The 24,954-nt window shown below is 39.4% G+C and overlaps 1 protein-coding gene across 3 annotated transcripts in view; it reads right to left on the reverse strand.

Annotated features, from left to right (window-relative positions):
* tcf12 (transcription factor 12) overlaps positions 1–24,379 on the reverse strand; it is a 66,818-nt gene extending 42,439 nt beyond the window's left edge. For 2 of the 3 annotated variants that reach the window (XM_017403795.2, XM_017403781.2), the window contains exons 1-5: positions 24,202–24,378; positions 23,284–23,372; positions 22,529–22,601; positions 14,644–14,717; positions 9,042–9,144 (exon numbers count right to left, since the gene is read on the reverse strand). In XM_017403795.2, coding sequence (XP_017259284.1) covers positions 9,042–9,144; positions 14,644–14,717; positions 22,529–22,601; positions 23,284–23,355 — 322 coding nt within the window. In that variant the 5' untranslated portion in view covers positions 23,356–23,372; positions 24,202–24,378. Of the gene's footprint in view, positions 1–9,041; positions 9,145–14,643; positions 14,718–22,528; positions 22,602–23,283; positions 23,373–24,201 lie in introns of all 3 variants that reach the window. The other variant, XM_017403788.2, reaches the window with a different exon arrangement.
* Between the last annotated feature and the right edge of the window lie 575 nt (positions 24,380–24,954).

The following is a 24,954-nucleotide window of genomic DNA, read 5'->3' on the forward strand; positions in this document are numbered from 1 at the left end:
CACGGAGAGCTGAATTAGGAATGCAGAGCTCGTGTTTAAATCCTCCTCAAAGAAGAGGAACGCTGGCCGGTCCATTCATTGTGCTTCCTTATTGATCGCAGGACCTCAGCGCAGCAGAAGGTCGAGGACTTTATTTTGATAATGTGGGCAGCAGTGACCTCAGCATCTCCAGGGATCAATTCAAAACCGTTGCCACAAAACTAGTTAATTAGTGACCGTGCTTCACTGCCTCTCAGATGCAATCCAAGGGATTCATTATATATATATATATATATATATATATATATATATATGAAGAAGATTAACAATCTTGCAGGATGAGGACAAGTTGTGAATGTAGAGCTCAAATGAATTAAATGATATTATTTCTCTTTTGTTTATTTGTTTCAGTAAACGTGTTTGTTGATGTTGTTGTTGTTGTTGTTGTTGTTGTTGTTGTCTGGGCCTATAATCCAGTCTAATGACTTTTATGGCACATTGCCATAAAACACTAGTTCTAAAATGTTAAAAGACAATTACTTCATGCCAAAACACAACAAAATCTGAATAAAGTCGTGCGTTTTGTTTTTATGTCAAAACCTATAAAAAAAAATTATAGAAATACAAGGATCAGCCTCTGAGGAGAATTAATGAATGAGTCCCATTAAATTCTCTTTTATACATGAAGTTCAAGTCTTGGCCTGTCTGGATGCCTCTGAGTAAAATTAGACCAGCTCCATGGTTACTAAAACATTTCTCTGGCAACTAGAGATGGCACATCAAATGTACACTCACTCGTCTTTTCATCACACCTTTTAACGTGCCTGCTTTTGTTTCCCTTTCAAGAGTTTGAGTACATCCATTCTGTCAAAGCTGTTTGATGCATTCACCAGATTTTTTTTCTTTTTTTTCTCCACAGTAAATGAAAGCTGGCCGGGTTGGAGGTCAGGTCAGCGTGGATGAGGAAACAGGGGAGGGGGGGGTGCCGTATCAGCTTCCTCCCTGGCTGGAGGAAAAATGTTTGCAGCGCTGTATGAGAAACAACAGTCAGACAGAGGAGCATGATAGAGCAACAAAAACGCAGAGGAAAACATGTCTCCCCTGCCCTGAGCTCAACATCAATTTCTGTGTACAGCCCTGTCAGCAGTGACATTATTCAAAACAGCAAGAGCAAATGTTAATGAGTTCTTATTTGCATATTTATATTTTTTCTTTGTTGAAATGTCACTGATTATTATGTACTAGGATGATGAATGCATCTGCTTATGCAGGCTGATGTGTAATTAGCCATTAGGTGGAATGAATAGATCAATTAAAGGCGAGGGACTGGGATTAAGGGAAATCAAACTGGGAGGAAGGCGAGAATAAGAAATAAAATAAGACCTAGGCTCAGGGGGATAAAAAAGAAAACATCTCCTGCGTTTAGATGCAGCTACAAATACAGAAGAGGTTACTAATCAAAACAAGTTGTCTTAATCAGCAAAATGACAAATATACAGTGTTTTAGTAAATATTCTGTAGCCTTAAAATGTGATTCTCAAAATCAAGAGCTACTGCCTTTCACACAAGCTAAGCTGTTTATTTTATTTTATTTTTTTTTTCCAAAAATCCATTTCTACACAAGAGAGGGGACGTGAGCTTCCTGATTGTGTTTATTCCCTTCCAGGATAATCTGGTGCCATGGCTCGGTCTATTTGAATTTTTTCTAACTTGGTAAAAAGGGAGGAGGCGGGGTGGGGTGGACAGGGGAAAATGTTTTCGCTTGGCCTTTGCCTTTTCCCGAGCCCAACTATTCTCCTGCCAGTGCTTGTTATTCACAAATGAGAAAAAAATGCATTACTGTGGACCAGATGGGAACATTCCACATGACCAAACCAATCAATCACTTTGGTGGGACGCAGGTGTGACACAGCCGTGCAGCAACACACCATTTCACAGTCTATCAGGCACAAACACATGGTCACCAATCAATGGCACCCTGAGGACCCATGAGGAGGGGTGCTTCTCCGCAGCCTCGCCGGTTCAAAGCTGATGACTTCATAATCACACATCCATTCTCTCAGAGGAGAAAGGCGATGAGCTCCCTAATAACATCTCCCAACATGCGAGCACCAACACTGTAATGGATGCCGCTTTAGCGGGGACACTAACATGCTCTCTCGCGCCTCACGTTCACATGCGAGCTCGCTGCCATCGGGCCCTGTCAGGCTGTGAGATTGTTGAAACAAGAGCAGATTTAACAAGCTGCAGAAATGTCTCCCAGTTGGCTGTTGGAGAATCAAGACAGTATGCAACATCAAAGAATGAGTCAATGTTTGGTATTAGATGCCAAACAACTGTTGAACAGTGAAACAACAGAGAGCCAAAGAGAGGTGAAGGACAAGAAAAAGGGATACACACATGGGTTAGGAATGCTGATCAAACTCACAGCACTGTGGGCATATTTCCTTACACAGAAAAAAAAAACAACCCGCGAACCCTGAGCGGTCTTGAGTTTAAGAGTACAAGTCTGCACTAAATAAAACACCAAACCAGCCAGAAGGGGAAAAATCTTTTGAAGATCGCTCTCTGTGGGGATGGCATGGTAGGAGAGCAAAAACTGGAGCAAAGATTTCAAAGAGTTTTGTTGGTTTTAAGTTGACGAAAAAAAAAAAATCTACCTTACCACCCCCATATCCCTTGGATTAAAGAACAAGTCTCACAGAGTCGTGCTTCTCGCTACACTTCCCACTCTTTACACTCTCGGGGCTGTGCCAGCGTAGGAGAAAATGTCAGAAATTGTCATGTGGGAGTAAAGGCGAAACAAATGTTTGCATTTTATCATCCAATCACAATCAACTACAGTCCAAAAAGAGCGAAGCGCAACATTATCTAGTATTTAGCTTGCCAGTACACCCAGCATGGACACAGGAGGCCTGGGCAAGCAGTTGTGACGATGGAAAAGAATGGAAGTGGGAGTCAGACGAGTGGGGGGCAAAAAAAAAGTTAACTAACAACCACAGGTCAGGCTGTCTGAGCCTGACCTGTGGCTCAGACAGAAACTTAACCAAGTTCAAGTAAATTGTAAGCCGTCTGTGTTGTGGAGAAATCAGAGGTCAGTTTCACGCATCTTTCAGTTACTCAGTTTTGACAAAATAAAAGAGGGGGGTGGATCTAAAAATGAATTTGCCATCATTCTTTGCCTGACCAGGGTTCAAATGCTTCTACCACAGGGGATCCTGTGATAAATGCAAGCAGACAACTGCCTTCTAAAAGCATGAAAAACTTTAGCTTTTTTGTTTGTGAGTGGATATCTTAAATGCACACATGTACGGTGTGTTTTTAATGAAAACTGTCTGTATGTTGCTGTTTTTACAAGGCAACAAATTATCAGTGACAAAAAAAGCAAGCAGGGTGTTCAGTGAAGCATTTTTCTTTTTGACAGATATGTACAGAAACACAAAGTGTCAAGTCTTAAAGAGCAAAAAAAAAACATCTATGAAGTCCACAGGTACAGAAATGAATGCTGACAAATTATGATGTTTTAAACTTAAATATCGCTTTACTGTAAACAGATTTAATTTAAAGAAAAATGTCATGTTATCCTGTTTAACACAGAGTCACACGCACACCAAGATGGTTGATGTTCACAGCTCTACATGGAGGGTTTTTGCAAACAATAATTTCATAATTAGGGGAAAACGCTTCTCGGGTCGTAAATCAATGCTGAGCAGTTTTAATATATCCAATGCAGACCTAAAATGTTGCACTATCATTAATTCTTCTGAATGAATCACTTCCATTTAGAGCTAAACTTGCATTAAATGAGGTCCAACAGTCTTATTGGCATCAGCTGCAGGCAGCATGAGGCGAGGGAGAAATGAGAAAACGGGGGAGGGGAGGAGGAAAAGAGAGAAAGATAGATGTTGGGTGTAAAGGCACACAAGAGCAATAGGTCTCAGGAGCTTTATCAAAACTTTACAAAACACTATTCAACAGAAAAGTTCTTTAAAAGACATAAATGACCTCTGCAAACATCTCCAGACACATGAGGAACTAACAAACAAAGCTGTCTGTTTCTGTCCATTTTCATTTTGTGCAGGAAACGGACCCAAACAAGCTACATGAAGACACCTTCAATGATATCAAACATATTTGTGGATACATTAAATGGTGCCCTGACCCTTGCAGCTGCTTCCTGAAAACTTGTTATGTCATCACAACTTGGACACGCCGCCGCTCTTCCATCCTCTTTGGGAAGACGGCCCCTGGGGCCCGTTCAGTATACAGCTGATCCTCTACAGCTGGACCGCCTCGCCGGTCGCATGCAGGGGGCCAGCACCCGAAGGAGGGAGGCAGGGACTGGGCAGGGCCAGGATGGGCTGAGAGAGACACATGAAGGAGGAGAGGGGTGTGGGGAGATGTGGGCGGTATGGAGAAGGAGAAATTGGATTTGCGCCCTTTCAGCTCATCTTCGGCTCTTCACGCCTCACTGACCGCAGTAAGAGATAAGCACACCCTGCAGCTCTGTATAGTGACCGGCTACATCGGCTAAACACTACTGCACACATCTCATTTTCTCTGCACGTGTCATTTTACATTATATTCTAGCTGTATTTTATTTTATATACATTCAAACACATATAATTTATACTGTATTTGTATACAACATATATAAAGTACTGTTCTACTACTATCCTCGTACCATGAAAGCTTGCAGCTTGCAGTGTGTACATGTGTGCATGGGTATGAACAGCTAAGTGGGAAGACAGAGCAGCGGTGGCAGCACCTGTGACCCACGCTGCACTAGAAGCTGAGTGCACACCTGAACAGCACCTGGCCACAATCACAGCCCTGGGTCTGGGGAGGCTCTCCCCTGGGACAGAGCTTTAGCAGATGACACCTGCCCCGGTAAAAACACACTGGGGATGCCGGCGTGATGTGGGATTCGACACCTCACGGAGAGCCTTGAGGATCAATTAAATTTGGAAAAGAAAACTGCAGGGAGAGATTCTGAGGGAGACTAAACTACGCAGGATGGGCGCCTTTCTTTTATCCCTAAACAGTCGCAGGGGAAAAAACGAAACAGGCTTTAATGAGGTTTACAAAAACAAAAAAAGAAAAAGAAGAGACAATTAAACAAAAAGATCAAGGTGATCTTATGTGTTTTCTTTGGATCAGTACTTTGCAATGTAACCATTTTCTTATTGCCTTTAAATAATGAACATATGGGTAAGAAAAACAACAGCATGCATTGTATATAAACAAAAAAATAGTTTATCATGACAATGATGACAGATATTCTATTAAACTAAAATGCTGAATCTGTAAAATTAGAAATGCAGACACTGTTTTAATGTGTTCATCGTTCTGAACATCAGAGGATGGTTCAGATTTTAATGGAGCTACTCATAGCAACAACAGTCAGGTAGTCTTATTAAAATAACACGTGTACGTCGACAGGCTGAGCATGTGGACGTATCCGTGTGTTGATGACGGAGTTAAGCTGATTAGTTTTATATGCAGCACTAAAGCTGTTTGAGTAACAGATATGCAGCACGCCTGAGAAACGTGAGTTTTAAACTACAGCTCAGCAGTTTTGACGTCACGCCCTAGGGCACATGGCTGGAAAGACACGATGCAAAAACAGCCCAGTGATGCAGTCAGAGCCCAAATGAAACCTAATTAAATTTAAAAAATAACTTTAAACTCTACTATTTAAATAGTGCATTTAAGAAGAAAAAGGAAATACTGATTAAATTATATTTATGTATACTTTAGCTCATAAGCTTTAACCTTTATAAGTTGTAAATTTGAGTTCATAAAACTTTAAAAATATATATTTATGCACAAGTAAAAATTTACAGAATTAGCTTTTAGATACAAATATGATAAATAATGTTTGTAACACTTCCAATAAAGTCTTCAGTCCTTTTTGGAACAAAAACAAGTGGATTGAAGTAGATAAAACAAACCTGTGATGACGGGGGACTTTTAATTAAGTTTTACCTTCTACAATACCAAGTCACAGTTGGGTGGTAATTGTAAGATTTAAGGTTAAGTCTGTTGAGAACATAACATCAGATGGCCAAATAATAAGTAGCTTGCTTTTAAAATACAACATGAAAACTGTAAACTGTAGCTCTTTAAGCATTGGGGAGATTTTATAGCTTATCCCCTCTGGTAATTTCCCAAAAATCAGCCTTCCCCACTGATGTCCCTAAATCAAGCTGACACCACAAGAGAAAATCTCAGCGGGTAATTAGATGCAACCATTTCTTGTCAGGGTCATGAACTCTTGGTAATCCATGTAGCTAAGCAATTAGAACTAAATGAGAGACAAACCTCCACCAAAAGACTTGCCAAAGACCACAAATTGTTGCGAAGATATCTTATACACAGTAAATACCTGCATATTCTTACATCTTACTACTTTTGTTCCTCAAAGACAGTCATTGACCTTTATCAAAAGCAATGAAGATTTCCCTCAAATAGACAATATTTAAAATTGTGTTTGGGTTTTGCTAATATTTTCCCATTTACACCAATAACTTGTGCTGACAAATCTAATGTCATCTAAGCATTAATATTGAATAATAATAATAAGACGTTCAGCCTGTCTGTGTGTAAGGTCATGGAAGTCACTCCCTGTGCAGTAAATCCTTATGAAGGATGACTCTATAGCCTGTCTAAAAGTGGCTTCTGAACCACGGGGACAATCAGGTGAGTCACAGAGACTCACGTGGCTGTGACCGACAATGATTTGATACACCGTATACATGAACAATGTGGCTGCCACCTGTAGAGCCGTCTGAGGAGTTTAATGTCCCGATTAGGAGCAGAATTATTGAACAAGTAGGCAGAGTTAAGACCAGAGACCAGTTGAGCCATAGTCTGCCCTAAATAGGACTCATATCCCACCACTCAGTGGCATTAAAAACATTGTTTTTTAGCCTCAGAGCCCTCTTAACTTTTCTTTAAAGCTTCCAAAGATAGACAGTAATATTGAATTTAGCAATTAAACAAGTTATGATTGACTATGTTCTGAAATAAAATATAAAAATTCAAGGGTTTACTATTAGTTGTTAGTATTAGACATTCAAAATCTGATTGATGGGATTTATTTTGGTAAACAAATCAGCCAATCATAAGCAATAATAGACACGTATTATGATCCTACTGTGTATGTGGACCTAGTTTTCCTGCACACATCAGTCTAAACTGAATCAAGTTATAAACCACAAAAGTAAAGCCTGATGTAGGCACTTTTTTAAACAAATTGTTCTCCCCGAAGGCTCACTTTCTTCAGCGTTTAAACTCCAGGGAAATTTAGATAAAAACTGAACCATTTGTCTAAACTTTTAACTCCTCTAAACCAAAGGAAATTTTCATTGTGTTACATTTTCTAGCACAAAGGATGGTTCAGAGTTAATGTGCTAATAGGCCTTCTTATTACATAGATAACTTTAGGGTTATGTATTCGGGACTTCAAATCAGGAAACGGACGCTGAATATGTCAGAGTTTTTGAATCCTTTTGATGGCATTTATGAAGGAAATATTGTTCTTTATTTTACAATAGTAATAATCAGGCCACAAAGAATACATATTCATGAGTACTTGGCAGTAATTTATTGAGAGTTTTAAAATGTACCTAAGTAAGCCATTTCCAATTAAATGCAATTAAAAGCATGTCCTTATTTTAAACGATCTAGTCTGAGGTTCAAAGGTTGACTGGATTGACTGAACTAAAAGCTGTCTCTATGCCAAGACAATTTGTTTATTGCAAAGATGCGCAACCTATCATCACAACTGTGCACTTCACTCAGCTGTAGTTAATCTACCATGAGCACTGATGAGGAATAACCTCTCAGGCGTGACTTAACGAGCACGCTGAAAACGCCACACGTTTATGCAAGCCTTGGATATTACTGTGGAAAACAATTTAATAAGACCGCAGTCATCCAGAATTCCCAGCCCGAGATAAGCAGAAGCAATTCCAAGTTTACAATCATCCTGCCTAAATCTGACATATCACAGCAACAGATCACATCCATATTCTACCGCTGGTGAGCATCTTACAGATACAGCTGAAGAGGAGAGACACAGCAGTCATGTAATCAATTACAGGAAAGATAACATTTTGTTTCAGTTCAGCTGCATCCATTTGTGAACTAATCACAGAGCTTGGAAACCGGTCTCTAAGGCCATTATACAATGAGCTGAAATGTAGTTAGCCATAAAAGTGTCAAGTGGTTACACGCCACAGCGATGCTGAACGCTGGATAACAGACAGATTTTAATTGCTGTAATGTCAGAGCATATTGTGGCTCATTAACAGAGTGCGCAAAGGGTAAACAAGCAACAAAAATATTCGTGATCGAAAAAAAAGAAACGATCAAATGATGGAGAAAAAAGACAAAAGACAATAAAGGCTGACGACAGGCAGCGTCGATAAAAGAGTATCTCTGAGCTGTTGGGGAGAACATCACATGAAACTGGTTTGAAACCAGTGAGCTGGGAAATAACATGTTAAACTGGGATCAGTAAGGCTCCCAGAAAAAATAAAATAAAATAGACATACTGCAGAAACCTTCTTATTCATATTGTCAAACCAGTTTGTGGTCCAACCCGTCAATGAGGACAACCATGACTGGCAAAAATTAAAACATAAAAATGCATTACAAGTTGACAACACAGAAAATGGAAATCTGATACATCTGTTAACCCTACACACACACATACACACACACACACACACAGAAAGCACAGATGTACAGCCAACAGAAGATGCTGAAGGTGGATTCGGGGTCTTGGAGAGAGCTTAGTATGACAGAAAGCTGTACTGATAGTATGACTCCTACCCTGGGGGAGGGTCATCACAGAAGGAGGAAGATGCAGAAAGGGGAGGGGAGACTGAGAGGAGAAAATAAAGGAAACAGTCCTGTAGCCAGCAAGCCTTTCAGCCCTGCTACCTCCACATGCATCATGTGCCTTGCACATCAGTCAGGCATAATTTTCTTTACAGTATGTTTAGTTCCAAAGGCCATGAGAGGGGCCGAGTTAAAAGAAGTAGCTTACTTACCCATTATGTTAGAGTTCATAAAAGGTGTTGGGGACAATCCTTCATGGGACACTAATCGACTGTCACTCAAGTGATCGCTGTAATGAGGGCTGTCTGCAAAACCCTGGAGGGAGGAGATCAGAACATTAGACACAATATTGAGCTACTTCAGTAATTGCAGCGTAGCACTAATTAGTAAAAGGAGGAAGCAACTGGTCAAAAGGAATCTGTATAATATTAATAATAAAAAAAAAAATACAAATACTAAAATCTGCTAGCTTAATGTAGTCACATTTAAAATGGTTTAGATATGCAAAATGGATTTGGAGGATTTGCTCACAGAAAGCAGCAATGTATGTTTTTGTATTTTCCCATATCAGTAATCCCCAATGTATGAAAACCCCATCAAACTTAAAAAAATCTGCTGCAGGTTTGATTTTAGCCTGACATCTACTGAACTACAACTAGCTAAAGATGTGCAGATGTAGTTTTAATTAATTCCAATTAATTGCGCTGTTATCTTTTTGTCATTTTGACATTGTATTTATTGACATGCTCTAGTTGTGTATTTTTTCTACAGTGATTTATCAAACTATATAAATATTATTTACTTCATTAATGACCTCATTAATGCATTTACACAAGGGTGACTGTTCTTTAGGCCTTCCAAGTGTTTTCTGGTTGATGCGAAACCTTTAATAATAAGGCACAGCCTTCAAAATGGAGGCAAATATGCAATACTTTTTGTAAATTTAAGTTGCTGGTCAACAAATATCGATTCATCAGTAAACTGAACTCCAAACCAAACCTGTATTTGGAAGTTCATTGAGAAAAACTTTTTAAACTGTACTTATTTGTGCTGGTATTTATGCAGATTAAAAGAAAAAGTTGTTGTTTAGTGGAAGTAGAAGAAACACAGAGATTCGATCCAACGTGAGTTCTGGGTACCTGCGGCTTATAAAAATTGCCTTTTTCTCCTGTAGCTTCACAGTCCCTTTTCATGACAGTTATCAGCTTCAGGGGCTTAGGTCTAAATATCGGTCACAGTATGGTTTTGGAGAACTTGGGGTCCCGTGTAATAAAAGATGCTCTGTTACCGTGTTAATCCCAAACCCTGTGAAAATCCTCCTGCGCTCCAGTCAAATACATCTTCCCAAACTACATTAACTCCCACCAGACGGACCGAGCAGCAGTGGGCTTGCATTTCTATAGAGCTATTTCCACCAACCCGCACACCTCGCATTCAACATACACTAAAAAAAAAAAAAAAAAAAAGTAAATCTTATTATCTATCTTTTTTTATGAGTGGATGGTGATGGAGTAATTTCAAAGGCAGTGGAGTGTTGTGCTGCGTCGAGGGATTCCCTATTGTGCTCCTGCCAGGCTGCACACACTGTTAATCACACCATGAACCGACTCAATAACAACAACAGCCCCGTGAGAAGCTCCAGCAAACTAATGCGCACACACGAGGACTTGGACATAAACTGCTAAAGTAAAGACGTGAAAAAAAACAGTTATAAGTTTCTCCAGCAAAAACATAGGAGGTGTTTCGAAATAACGCTTCCAGGAATAAATCGTTTTTGGAAATTAGAAACTGCTGTCCTTCCTGTCTTATTTATCCAAAAGAAGCTGCTTTTTTCCAGCTAAGTTGAATTATTGGCCTTTATTGCAGGTGTGTGTGTCACTCTGTTGAGTTTTCTTGTGTGTATGAAGGAATCCACCATCCTGGACTGCAGCTGGAGATCATGATCCTTGTCAGCTTGATGCTGCAGGATATGAAGATGTTTTCCAGCTGAAGCCAACTTTGAGGACTTCTGACGACGGAGGTGTGTGGAAGGAACTTGGTGAAGAGGCAGCTAATCTGAGCGGGATCGTAAGCTAGGACTGAAATTTTACAACAAAATATTGTGGCAGGCCAAAATAAAAATCAACTTGGATCAGTGTAATTTATCACATACTGTATCATTCTGTTTTAATCATAAAAATATGTATTAATACATGTGAATGAATGACAATAAGTGTATGGATTGTTAAAAAAAACTGCCCAGCATTTTGGAAAGGGAAATCAAAACCTATTAAATTATGGCAGAAATGTGGCATGATTGTGCTTTTACAAAACATAAAATTTTCCTTCCTGAGCCTCACAGATACAGATCGCTGTTCCCCTGATTTCTGCTTAAATAAACAAAATAGATCCATTAAACAAACTGTGAGTGGTCTTATCATCTAGCTATATTCAACAAAAAAGCTAAGTTTACTCCGCAAAATCTCAAGCTTTTTTATTTACTAATGCAAAGAATTTAATATCAGAGTTTTCTTTTGCAGAAGGTTGACTCTGAGTTGCATGTGTGAACTAACATTTTTATAATTTATATGTTTGTGCAATAGAAACAACAAGGTTCACGGTTTATTTTTAGACAATTATAATAATCTGTGACATCTGGTGTAAATGTAATCCAAAAGGCATCTCTTCAGTCACTAATTATGAGTCATTTATTTGTCTTAAACCAGTAAATAAGAAAGGCTTTCTTTAAAAATGCCTTACGCAGCTGCAGAGATGTTAGAAAAGAGGCAAATATTTAATAACTTCTGACACTGCTGAACATTACATACAATGCAAACACTTGCTGCTTATTATAATGTGAGAAAAACTGTGTATCGGTCTAAAAATGCGGACATACAAATACTCTGAGTCTGTTAGATTATCAATCGTAGGGTCCTCATCATTCCCAAACACTGGTGGCCTACATCTATCTAAGACACTAACATACTCTGTCATGGCAGCCATGGGGCAACATTAGCTCTACTGGCTAAATAACTGTCAGATCTCTACGGCGGCAGGCACGCCGCAGCTCACGCCTTGCTCCCCGATCACTCGCCGCAGCGTTTATCCAGTCGTGGTTTTTTTTTTCACACGCTGAGCTGCGTCCCAGGTGAGCGCGTGGCTGCTTGAGAAGTCATGATATGGTCATGATGGATGCGTGTGGGGTCGGGTATCAATTAGGGCAGGGCGCTGGGGATGAGGGGGGGGCTGTCGTTTGGCGGCGATGGGCACAGCCCCGCCTGTCAGACTGCCAGCCCACAGCCACGGCTGCCCAGGAAACAGCGGCTGGCTGGGAGCCAAGGTCAGCGCGGCAGGTCTCAGGACTGTTCACGGTCGACTGATCACACATTCGAAGCGCACCAGCAAACAAGCTCAGGGACAAGACTGAATTCCCTTTGTAACAGCCTGAAAGATGAGGCACTCAGAAGTTCTTCCAAAAGCCTTGGACAGATTGTGTGAATTAAGCATGAATTGGTAAATTTCTGAAGAACAGGGTTTTTTTTAAATCAATTGTTTGATTCTCCTTTTTAAGCAATGTGATGATTTGAAAATAGTTATCCCAGAAAGCATCTTATCCCCCGTGGATCAATCTTCACCTCAACAAGAAATGCTACCAGAATATGATCTATAGTTCGTTAATGTTAGTCCCTCTTCCTTTCAGAAAGCTAAGATTATTGGTCATTATTGGTTATTAGAATCCTACGACCTTTAATAACAGACAGGCTGACTCAGCTGAGAGCTGAATGACAGGAAAAATGTCTGCTTAAGCTCTCAGTCCTGCAAATTGGTAGATTTATTAGGTAATCAGAAGTACAACTTAAATACTGTGTTGCATTTACTTTAAAAAATACTGATTTACTAATATTTCTAAATGTTAAAACTGATCCATCCAAGATGACTAATAATAGATCTCTTTCTTATCAGCTTCCTCTGCTTCTATAAACCTTTTTGTTTCTCTGTTGAGCTTTTTTCCTACAGCTATTAGGCCAATACAGACCTTATATATTACCAATAATTTCCCTTTTGGTCAAATGCTTTTGTTATAAAAAAATAACATGCTCATTTTCACTGAAACCATAATTTATCACCATGGAAAAAATATATATTTACAGTCAGACTAGTAAAAAAAAAATTGTTGTTTTTACAAAACAATCCACCAGTATGTGGAAGTCATCATCCTACGGGCTGCGGAGTCAAATCTTTATCAGAATAAGAAGCTTGTGCAGCTGTGTTAAAGTGTTTGCAGCCCTTATGGATGTGCAAACAGCTGTCTGCTGGCTGACGCTGTGCCTTGTAATGTCAGAATCACTCATTTATATGCACCTGGAGCGAAGATATCTCAAGCGGCTCTGTCTTATAATTCAAATCGAGCCGCCTATGCTACCATAGCCTGTAGATGTTCATTCGGGAAGGGCACCGAGAAATAAACAAGGTAACGCAGCCCGAGTGGCTCTGACATTTAACTGAATCCTAATAGAAAGTGACAAGAGATTGACGTTAAATGAAATTCATACAGGGCATCCAGAACAAGCAAAGTGTGAGGGACAAACAAACAGGGAGAGAGCTGTTCACACTTGTTCACACAAAGACTGACAGGTTCACACTTCCAACATGTCATACATCAGCATACCATGTTCTGGTTTTATATAAGAAATCCTCTGAATCATGCAAGCAAAACTAATTTCTTCAGGAAAACATTAGCTCACAAAGTAGGGATTTAAGATATGTGACGATCATGAATTTCTTTATAAATTTCTGTATAAATTAAAACAAACTGAGTTTAAATTCTCCTTTTACGGACTTGCACAGAGATGCGATCATCACCAAATGAGTAAAAACATCTGAAGCAACAACTTATTTGTTAGCAATAGTTGGTGAACAGACAAATAACTCATTCTAAGCTGATTAATTGCACTCATTTAATAAAAAAATCTGCAGCAAACAAGAACATGAACGTTTTATATCATTATAGGTTATATTATATTTTCTATTTCTTGTTGATGTACAAAAAATACTGTAGATTTAGTGCTAAAAGATATTCTAATGGCTATTTCTTAAATTATTTTTGTTGTTTTATACACTAAACTATCATTCAGTTAATGTATAACATAAATATGAACATTAATAAATCATGAATTTAATTCTTTGTTTAAGGGAAACCATAAATTTCTCTGAATAATGTCCGCTCTGCACGTTTTTATTGAACACCAATACGTGATTTAGTTTCAAAACATCCATTAAATGTTTGTTTTTTTTAATTAGGAACTGTATTTTTAAACGAGCCCTTAGTTTCTCTTTTATTCGGTAATAATATGACTTTGAAAATGCCACTATCACACGCTGCATCGCTGTGATTAAGAGTTTGAGCAACGTTATAATCTCAAAGGCACTGATCACATTTCAAGAGCTGAAAAAAAATCATTTTCTTTCAATAAAAACAACCATGAGAAGTCTGCCTTTAGGTTAAAAGAGCTTTTAATTTACCATTAATCTGAGTTAAGATGTTGTTGCCAGAAACATCAAAATTGTGGTTACTGTTCTCCCAGATAAGTGGATCACATTTTAAATTAAATCAAAAACAAAACAAAAAAAAATCAATTCAAGCAGCCCTGAAAACATTTTCCAACCCGTTCTGTCACAGAGAAATATGTCTGTACGGATGAAACGACGTGACAGGCGCTGGGCGAAGGTGAGACTGGAACACTGTGAGTTTACCACTTTGATGTAATGAGTGTTAAATGATGTGCTGTGGAGCAGAAAGGCCACTGAGAGGAATTATACTGTGGGTCATCTTACCCGCGACGACTCATAGGAAGGACTGGACTCGCCACCTGGGGCCCAAGATGCTTGGGTGGTCCGCTCATCCATACCTGTCAGAACAAGAGACGCACGACTCAGTCAGCAAGCGTGCAGGAATTTGCTTCCACGCCCGATCGCAACACACAAAAAACCTCCACTACATGTTGCCTTTTAATCGGCAATTAAAAGGAAAGAGTCCTTTTTAAATCAAAACGCAACAGGTTAAAGAGCTCCTCAGTTAACTTGAGGACAAAAGGGACTATAATCATAAATTAAAATTCATTTAAGCCAGAAAAAAACACCCAATGCTGTTTCTATCTGACATGTTGTCTGCTTATCTTCGGTTTCGTGCTGCAAAACAAACATCTTTGGATTCCGAATAGTTGAATGGACAAAAATAAATGAAAAAATATGCCAAAATAAAAAGAAAACACGCACCAGTTCAGGACATTTGATCACTAACAAACAAGAAAAGACAAAATGTTAGATTAGAGACTTCACTAAACTTAAAATAATCAGTTTCGTGTAATTAAACTCCTGAAATTCACAAACGCTCCTTAAGGAACCTGTCAACTCTGAACTTAATTAAAACACTGGCTGCTTTCTGTTTTTTGTAAATTGAATATATTTCTGATTAACATCTCATGTCAAGTTCAATATCCTCTTGGCCGGCATGAAAATGTCCAATATTTGCTTCTTTAAAAAAAAAAAAAAAAAATCTAGAAATAAAGAAGAAATGTGTTGTTTTAATTACTTGAGCTGTTCAAAGGTTCAAAAGTTTCGAAATGTCGTTGATTTTCTTTTAAAAGCTTTGTAACCACATTTGTTTCATAAGCTCCTAATGTATGACAGACAAACAGCAAACACATAATTTGATGCAAGCTGGAGAAACACGATAAAAACTAATTTTTCAGACAAACAAAAACCTCCATCTCATCTTTCAAAAAGTCAAGCAGGAAAACACGAAAATCAATAATGCCAACCAAACTGTCAAGGCAGACCATCTGGCATGTGTTGAAAAATATAATATCTAGGATTTACAATCTGATTTATGTTAGGCGGTCATTAACAGATATTCGAAGCCTCGATTCTTCTTGCTGTTTAAAACAATATTGCGCCGCAGAAACAACCGAGCGGGGAAGGCATCTACATTTGCGACGTTATTGATTATTTCTCCTCTAATTCCATCTTTCTCAGTAAAATGTAATACCATCTTTGTTGTTTTTTTTTACCTTCAAATAACAAAAAAAAAAATCTGATTTAAAAAAGAAAAAATGTGTACGCTTAAAAGAAAAACAAAACAAACACTGGGAGCAATAAAGAAAAGTTTTCAACTTTATTACATAGTTTTACCTTTGAAGTTTTATAAACTGAACTAAGATGCCTCCATGAAAGCGAGGTTTTTTATGAATTTATGCAACTAAACATTTCAATAAAACCAGTCACGAGTAAAAGACAAAACCTGATTAGTAATCAGGTCAAGTAAATGTAACGTATCTGCCTTAAACGCTGAGGTTAAACGCATCTTAACTCGTCATTTTTATGCCTAACAAGAGTTATTATTTTTAAAGTGAAGCTTTTTATTGTTACAGAAAATAAGGAGGTGAGATCACACGACTACAGCGTGGCTTACTGAAAGGAAAAAGTGGTTTTGTTTTATATTACAGACGCCGGTTTAATGGCCATTTATTATCATTGTCGAGTCATTTTTAACCTCTTCTGCTGGAAAATCAAACGTCTTCGTCAGAATTTTGAAGATCTAATTATACACCTAACCAGAAAGTCTGAGACATTTCTGTACCCAGAAATCATGCTCCGGTGAGCAGAGTTTCACATCAGTTTCATCCTGACAAACACGACGCTCGGCTGTTTGCAAACGGTAGATTCATTTCCTCTTCTTCTGTGGCTTTATGGGAAAACTACACGGTTAGAGGCGCCGCTCCTTTACATTTACAGCTGTGCTGCTTGCGTGTGTCATTCTAAATACTCCTGCAGGCATCCTAACTTCACTGAAAACCATTTAGCCCACGCTAACTCTGCAGCTGGCAAAGTTTGCAGTTTCGTCGAGTTACCGTCCCCTGCATGGGCTCAAGGGACGAACTCTCTTTCTGCACAAAAAAAGACTTTTAAAAGCTAATTTTCCTCCTCACAGACACACATTAAGTGCTTTCAATAATAAATAAATAATAAAAAAAGCTCAGATAATCGACTGGCCAAATTAAAACCAAACTGCAGGTAAAAAAGTTGGACGTGTTGTGATGCTTTCTGCAGAAACTCTAATCTGAAATGTTTTCATATCTGAGTTAAAAACCAAAGAAATTAATAATGTTTAGGGAAACTAACAGAATAAGCACTTAAGTTGGCAAAAATAACTGACTGGTCTTTTCTTACCGTCTCTGTTGGACCATTAGTAAACAGCTGCACAATCCCTGAATCCCTGATTCAGTAAAAAAAAAAAAAAGCTCTTTCAGTCGAGATAAAGAGGCAAATCTTTGCATAAATATATGAATTTTCCAGATTTTAATGATTATTTGAAACAAGCACCGAAGCTACGGCATTTTAAAGTGCAATCTTAGTGATCTGCAAGACAAAACAACCACATTTCCACATATTTCTGCAAGATTTTAGCTTCTAAATTTAAAAAAAAATCTGTTTATTTTAAGATGTTGCGTCGAGTTTATCCCAGTTCAGCATGTTGTTGAAACTAATTAATAAACCTATATTACAAATACAGTTATGACCAATTTGAATCTCCTTTTAGTTCTCCACAACAGTCTAATAAATGTATTTTTAATTTGGAAATGGCAAATTAAAAAGGCTTAAATTATTACAGTAAAACTGAGTGAAACTGAGTTACTGCCCATGTTTTTTTGGGTACTTTTCATGTAAAAACACTGCCTCACAACATTTAAGGCATAAATTGCAGAAAATGTTACCTAAAAAGATGAAATATTGAACATAAGTTTAAACAACATCACTGAGGACAGTCAATTAGAATAAAATGACGGCGCTTCACTGGTGTTTTAACCCTTTTTTCTACATTTAAAGACTTTTAAACGTCGTTAAAATCAAACATTCAGACTCAAAACTTAACTCCATCCATAAGAGGAATCTAAATGAGGTATTTTTGTAAATTAATTCTTTCTTTTCTTTGCACAAAAAGGTGTTACATCTTGAAAGCAACTTGCATCGTTATTTTAGTTTTTGCATTTTTGCTAACTACATCTGTGACGCAAACTTTATTCCAACGTGCAAAGGTGCATTTTCACATGGATGTAGGGAATTCACGTGTCAACGGCTCATTGGAGACATAACAGGATCAATAATCCGACGTTAGCCCGGACCTCTGGACGTAACCGAGCCTCGTTGATCGTGTCCACTCAACACGACGCTCCTGTTTTCACCGGACGAACGCTTCGGAAGCGTCCCAAAAGTGGCGCTCACCTATATTTTTGCCAGACGCTGCATCACAGCAAAGGCAGAATTTAGACATGGAAATGGGAAAATCTTATCAGAAATTGCACAAACACTGCTGTATAAAGCTGAGGTACTGAGGAAACTTCATTCATCCACAGTCTAAATATAGTCCTAAATACTCAGGGTGTCCATTTATTTGATTAAAAGCAGACAAACGGCAATATAAAATACAATCACAAGCTATATCACTTTTATTTTATTCAACTCACTACTGTTGTGAAGTAAATAAAAGTTAATGCATGCCCACAGCTACATTATTATAGTCCTGAATCAGAATAAAATAAATCTCACACTGAGGCACTATTAGGTTAATCAACACACTGCTGAGTTTAAATTTGATCCTTTTTCTTTCTGAATTTAATCAATAAACTAACATCTGCCTTCACTCATCCACTATGTTTTTTTATTTATATTTTAAAGCTAGCTTCAGACTGCAGGTAAATCCGATTCATTTATCAAGTTTAGGTTTTAAAGCAGACCGCCAGCGCCATTACCTGCGATCAGATTGACTCACATCTGAATTGACCTTCTTGGCGTGTGGTTTTCATCTGAATTGTAAGAACGACGGAATACGGACGTCGTTGCAGAACTCGTGTTTTAACAACGTGTGATAAGGAACTGGTTTAAATTAAATCTGTTTTGTTCCTGCGGACGCGAGGTGAGGCCGTGCCGCTCCTCCGAATCTGCTCCATATGAGAACCGACTCACGCCGGCTGCTCTTTGGCGTAAGAAGCCGTTGTTTGAGTTGTTTGAATCTAAGGTCAGCACTGAAAGGTTTAATTTTGGAATCCGAGCGACTTCATCGGCGGCTTGTCACAACCAAGGAACGCACCGCCGTACGCCGCTGAATGAAAATGATCCATTTCACAATGGCCTCATCAGATCTGCATCATCAACACAGCTGGAGGGGAGAAATGATAACCCTCCGTTAGAGCCACTTTGGCTATTTTTTCCAATCCATCTTTCTCCGGCACACTTTTGAAGGGTCTTGCCTGTCCCACTCTGCTTCAATTATCTGGCAATGCCCAGCTGAGATGCAATAATCCAAACCCTCATTCCCTGCAATTTTCACACTTAGGTCTGCACACTCACTTGCCTTAAGTTCCCAATCACTCATATAGGTGCTTCTTCCCCTACCTTGAAGATCTGAGAGACGCGAGCTCTGACTGTCGTCTGAAGGGAGGAGGGATTTACTTCAGGAGGGGAATATTCAAATCAAAACGTATGCAGATGCAATCTAATTTTAGCCTCCTGAAATTAGAATCTGCTCTACAGAGGAAAGGTTGTGTAGGGGATTATTTCTTGAAAAGTGAAATACCAAACAAGAAAAAAAAAATCAGCCTGATTCCAAACTCAATGTGCGTCCTAATGTTGTTAACAACAACAAGTACAAAGGAAATCATTCTCAGTGATGTTACCAACTTTAATCCAGTTAGATCTTTTAAGACGCAATTGTTCAATTTTAACGCTTCTAACACAATTTCTACATCATTAAATGATTGTTTGGGGGTTAATGTGACTCAAATTCAGCAGGGTTTTTGTAAAAGCTGCGTTAGAAAACAGCGAATGTAACTAAATTCAACGATCAGTCGCTGAAATTAGAGTTCAGAATGTCTCATCACAGCTGATTTTAGTCGCCGTTTCTTTTCAGAAGCAGAAGAAGAACTTCACCTTTTCTCTTTGGACTTGGTGTCTCTGATTCCATCGTTCTCCGTCTGACTCTGTTTACATCCGGGGATTATTTCATCGACTCGATATCCAAATCTGACCGAAGTGAACTCGTCCGCGTTCCAATGTAAACAAACGACTCGTAATTGTTGGCAACAAAACACAACTCTGCTGATTTTGCTCGTTTATTTCAAACAGACTTTTGTTAGTGAATGATGTGAATTTAGTGGTTATGTTTCATAATAGATGATACACATATACAAAAACAATTAATTCAAAAATATTGAAAAATCCTGTATTTTGACAGCAAATATGTCAAATCAAGTCAAATTTATTTATGTAGCACTTTTCAGCAACAAGGAGATACAACGTGCTTTACAACATATGAACACAAAAATACAAAGTCAAAACACACAACACTATATAAAATATGAGCTGGGATAACTCATGGAAACACACACAACAATATAAAGTTAAAACTAAGCTAAACTAAAGGTACCGGAAGGCTAACTAAGAGTTAAATACATTTTAATAAAAGGCCAACTAAAATTGTCAGTAAAAAAAAAAGAGGAGGGAGGGAGCAACATAGACAGAGTTGGCAAAAAGCAAAGTAAAGAACTAAAGAAAAACACAATAAATTAGTAATCCTATTTATAAAGACCAACGTCTCAGGCTTCCCAAGTAGGAATGGGCTGGGCCTCGCCTCTCTATCCCAGAAAAATGTGGACGAGTTTAAAAAAAACATCAAATAAAATACCAACAAATTTTGTGCTTTCAATGCCAATGGCGCAAAGGAGAAATTAGAAGGAATATTTGGGGAGTAATGAAAAATCTCAGTGCGTGAAGGCCAAGGCCAGAAACCGCTGATGGATCCAGGCGGCCTTCTGGCGCTCAGATCAATACGACCACATGAGGCCGGGAGTTTCCTGGATGACCAGCGTCACTCAGAGTCCGCCGCCGAGGCCAGGAGGAGGAAGACATTTATCAGCTCGGCTGCATCTCAGGTGACAGAAAGACAGTCGGCTTGAATGTTGTTTGCATTCGTTTTAAGGCACCACAGATGAAGAGGCAAATACGGCCTTTTTTATACATTCTGGAAACACACCTTCCCATCGAGAGGGCTGCTTTTCTGAGGACGTCCGTGACGTAAAGTCTGCACTTCAACAGACCTGATTCTGCTCATTTTACAGCAGTGTGGTGTCACACAGTCCAGATCAGACCTCCGTTCAAACGATATACGTGCAGATGGTTCTTACAAAACAAAAAACAATGCATTTAGAAAAACTGAAAGACTAACACAATGAAGCTGGACTGAAGACACTAAAAACCATTCTTCTATCTGATACATAAAAGCTCAAATTAACGGTAAAAATAAATGATGTATTTGGGTTTGCATGTTGTATAATCTGTTTAAATGGGAGGCTCTTTATTACATGGTTCACCTACTTCAGATCTGATTAGATATGACTTCAACTTTGTAAGCTCCAAACCTAAGTTTTGACATTTTATCAGTGCTTCCCTTACAACACAAGGCATTCAGGTCATCTACTTTTAATATAAATGAAAGAAAGGAGCATCATGTCCCACGAAACCACCTAAACATGACTGCTGAAAGGAAATCATAAAACCAAACCTTGAGGAAGGATCAATTCAGTTCCCAAAACTTATTTAATATACGTGTTAACAAAGGGTCGCCCAATACTTTACCAGCAAACTGCATCATGACTTTTTGCTTTCAGCCAAATTAAATAAAGATTTCAGAGCAGACGTGAGGTTACTTCACCGAAAGCAGTGAAAACGCAGCTCTTTTCTCGTTAGTTTTACTGAAGAGTGCACACAAACAACATGCTTCTCACTTGAATGAGCAGGGATCATAAAAGTCATCCTCACGGCGCCACAGTTCATGTGTGACGGCTCTGTTCTTGTTTCTTTGTCATTTCTACGCAATGTGTGGCTTTCGTTTCACAGATAACTGATGACAATGAGGCTTTGTGGATGCACACAAGATGAGGCTTTCAGAAAACATAATGCTTGATTGTTGACTTTCTGTAGTGGCACATCAGACAATGGATGTGCTTCAGATTAATGTCCCGTAGCGTTTATTTCTAGAGGAAGCGATCCAGAAGCAAAGAACCTGAACTCTTCTTAAACCATCCCCTTTAAAAAAAAAAAAAAACAGAACGGGGAAAGCAAATCCCAACACACATCACAACAAGCCCTCAATCACAACCGTTTGTGTTCCTTGCACCTGACAACACCTGATCATCACAGGCTAAACACGCCTGATTTATGCATTATTTATTCATCTGACAGTAATGTAAAACACGATTAGCATTCATGGCAACGCAACGGTGAACGGATCAATAAAACATTCGCACACGTCTGTCGGGTCCAAACTGTGCTTTGTTCAACGTCTTCACTGCAGCGCCGCTCCACAATCCCAGGTGGACAGCTCGGGTTTCAAGCGCCAGATGTGAGGAGCGCGAGCAGCCATCGCGCAGAGGAAGAGGAGGAATTACATCCAAGACTGAAAGCTAAGACGCTCTTCCTCCCATTTATAAACAAGCCCAGAAACAATCCAAACAAAGGTAGACAAGATCCAACAACTGATTTTTGTGTGTGTCCACGCTTTAAAGACACATAAGCTGGGATAAACAGAAACCACATAGCAGGAGGGGGTTGTAGAAAAAACAAAACAAAACAAAAAAAGAAATAGGTTTAAGGGATCAAGTCCTACCTGATGCACTGAACTGACTGCTTCCAAGTGTAGTGGGCCTATTTTTTCCTCCACTTACAGGAGGAGAGAACATCTGAAAGCAAAAAATACAGACATGAAACCAAATTTAAAACAAGCTGTGTAAAACAACAAACAAAAAAACAAACACTGAGATAATCGGCATATTTTAGTTTCCGAAACTCGTGGATAACTCACAAGCTTGACTCTAAAAATCGTTCTGGTTGTTTTTAACGGATGTAGGTAAGAATTAGACATTTTACAGTCCGAGTTTCTTTTCTTCTTCTGCTGCATTTGGAAAGCAAGCTGATGGGGGAATTAGCGCCACCAACAGTTAACTCGGGGTACGTTTAACAGCAGACTGATGGGAGTTAGGATGAAAACCTGACGACTGATTTCACTGCAGACCCCAAAAAACAGCCAAAAAACAGGTAACATTTTAGGTATTAGTCACGTTAAAAAGGAAAGCCTGGTTTTTGGGAATGAGCCGCTAAATCTGTTCCAGAAAAGGCAGTAATGCAATGTGACTTTTCATTCATAATGAGCCTTTTTAAGCAGTTTTAACTCATATTAGGCTAATTTGGTGGCACATAATTACCAGAAAGAGACATTAAAGTTTGCATTGCAGTGTCCTCATTATGACAGTCCTATTTCTGGAACATATAACCTCATGAAGCAGCCTGTTTGGTCCACACACTTTCTAAGCTCAGGTGAAAATCACCAACAGGTAAAATAAGAGGGAAAAAGGTGAGTCCTACCGCGCTGAAATCCAGCAGGTCACTTAATTCCTTATCTGTCCCGAGAGCGGCAATCCGCTGCTGAGGATTCATCCTGGCGATCTAGAAACCTGGACAGAAAAAATGAAATAATAATAAATAAACAGAGTCCATCGGGTCACATCTTTGGCTGCTTCATCTATCAGCAGGGACTACTTTCTCTGGAAATGACTGCCGCGGGGAGCTGTCTGCTGTGGATGCAGAATAAAAAAAGAAAGCATCACCGAGAAGTAAAGTTGACTCCGGCATTTCGAGCACACCGACAGTTTGGGCGTTTCATAATTTAATCAGAAGTGGAAGGGATTTAGTTTTAGTTTTTAGTTTGTTTTTTTTTAATCGGCGGAGAGAAACTAGAGCGCCGCTGTGAATGGATGTGTCGGGACCTGCAGCATCGCGTCAAAAAGCACCAACAATATAACTCCGTAATAACGGCGCACGGCGACACTCACACACGCAGATCAGTCTGCTAATGGCCGTGGCAGTGTCAGTGATTTGTGGAGCACGTTTTTCGAGCGTGACGATGGTTTTGCTGCTAGCTGCTGCTGGTGGCGGCGGCGGCGGAGAGCGAAAGAGAGACAGAAACCCCTAACGTTACTGAGCTAGCCGGCTAACGCTAGCCGCAGTTAGTCGCTCACAGGGGGTTGAAAATAGCCGCAGTCTCTCGGCGCTGCCTCCGAGGACAGCAGAGCGAGGAGAAGTGACCCAAAACGTGAGCTACGAACCGGTACAGCGCGGACGAGCAGACGCTGGAAGTGACAATCTCAGTCTCCAGCTCCAGAAAACAAAACGCGGATGATGGTCTCTCTATCTATCTCTCCCTCTCTCTCTCTCTCTCTCTCAACTCCCAACTTCTTTCACGGGTCCGAAAGCTTCTGGCAAACTCCCCCCCTGATATTTTACCTGTTTTCCGATTAAAATCCCGACTAGGGTGATCTGGTGAAGAGTCGCTTTCTGTCAACACCCCTCGGACAGGCGAAATTTTGAGCTTAAGCGGCAATAAGTGGGGAAATATCCTCTATATATATCAGTTACGAGTTTCCCTTAGGCAGACATTTTTGCTGTGCGAAAGGCTGAGCACGACGATGACAGCGGTTATCGTATCCCTCCGCCACGCAGCGGGAGATGCTGCGGGAGTCAGCTCGTCCTGAGTCCCTCTGATGCGCGAGGGCTTTATCTCCGCTTATTATCCAACATCCGAGGGGTTTTTAGGTGATTTTTTTTTAAACATCCCTCACCGTGACTGGGACCTGGCAAGATCTGCAGGCAGATGAGGTGGGGGGAAAAAAGGAGACGGAGCGACTCACATTTCGAAAAATCCAGCCGCGTTTAAAAAAAAAAAAAAAACCATCATGCCGCTCCACGTGAAAATTAAAAGTGCCTCAGTTGGAGGAACTTGTGTCAAAGTTTAGCAACAAAGACACTGTTCTTTTTTATTTTACATTCACTGGAAAATTAAACAGATTTGTAACTGATTGCGCTCCTTTGCAGGGGCGCTACCAAAGGGGGGACGTTAGGGGGCAACGGCCGTCCCTATTAATTTTCTAGCCTCGATTTTGGCCCCCTTGGGCAGACTTTCGAGTCCTGAGCTTCTGTTTGGACTTCATTTTTAATATCCCCATGCTATTTAGGATTAATATAACAAAAAATTCAAAA

The sequence above is a fragment of the Kryptolebias marmoratus genome, linkage group LG15, assembly GCF_001649575.2.
Source record: "Kryptolebias marmoratus isolate JLee-2015 linkage group LG15, ASM164957v2, whole genome shotgun sequence".
Lineage (NCBI taxonomy): Eukaryota > Metazoa > Chordata > Actinopteri > Cyprinodontiformes > Rivulidae > Kryptolebias > Kryptolebias marmoratus.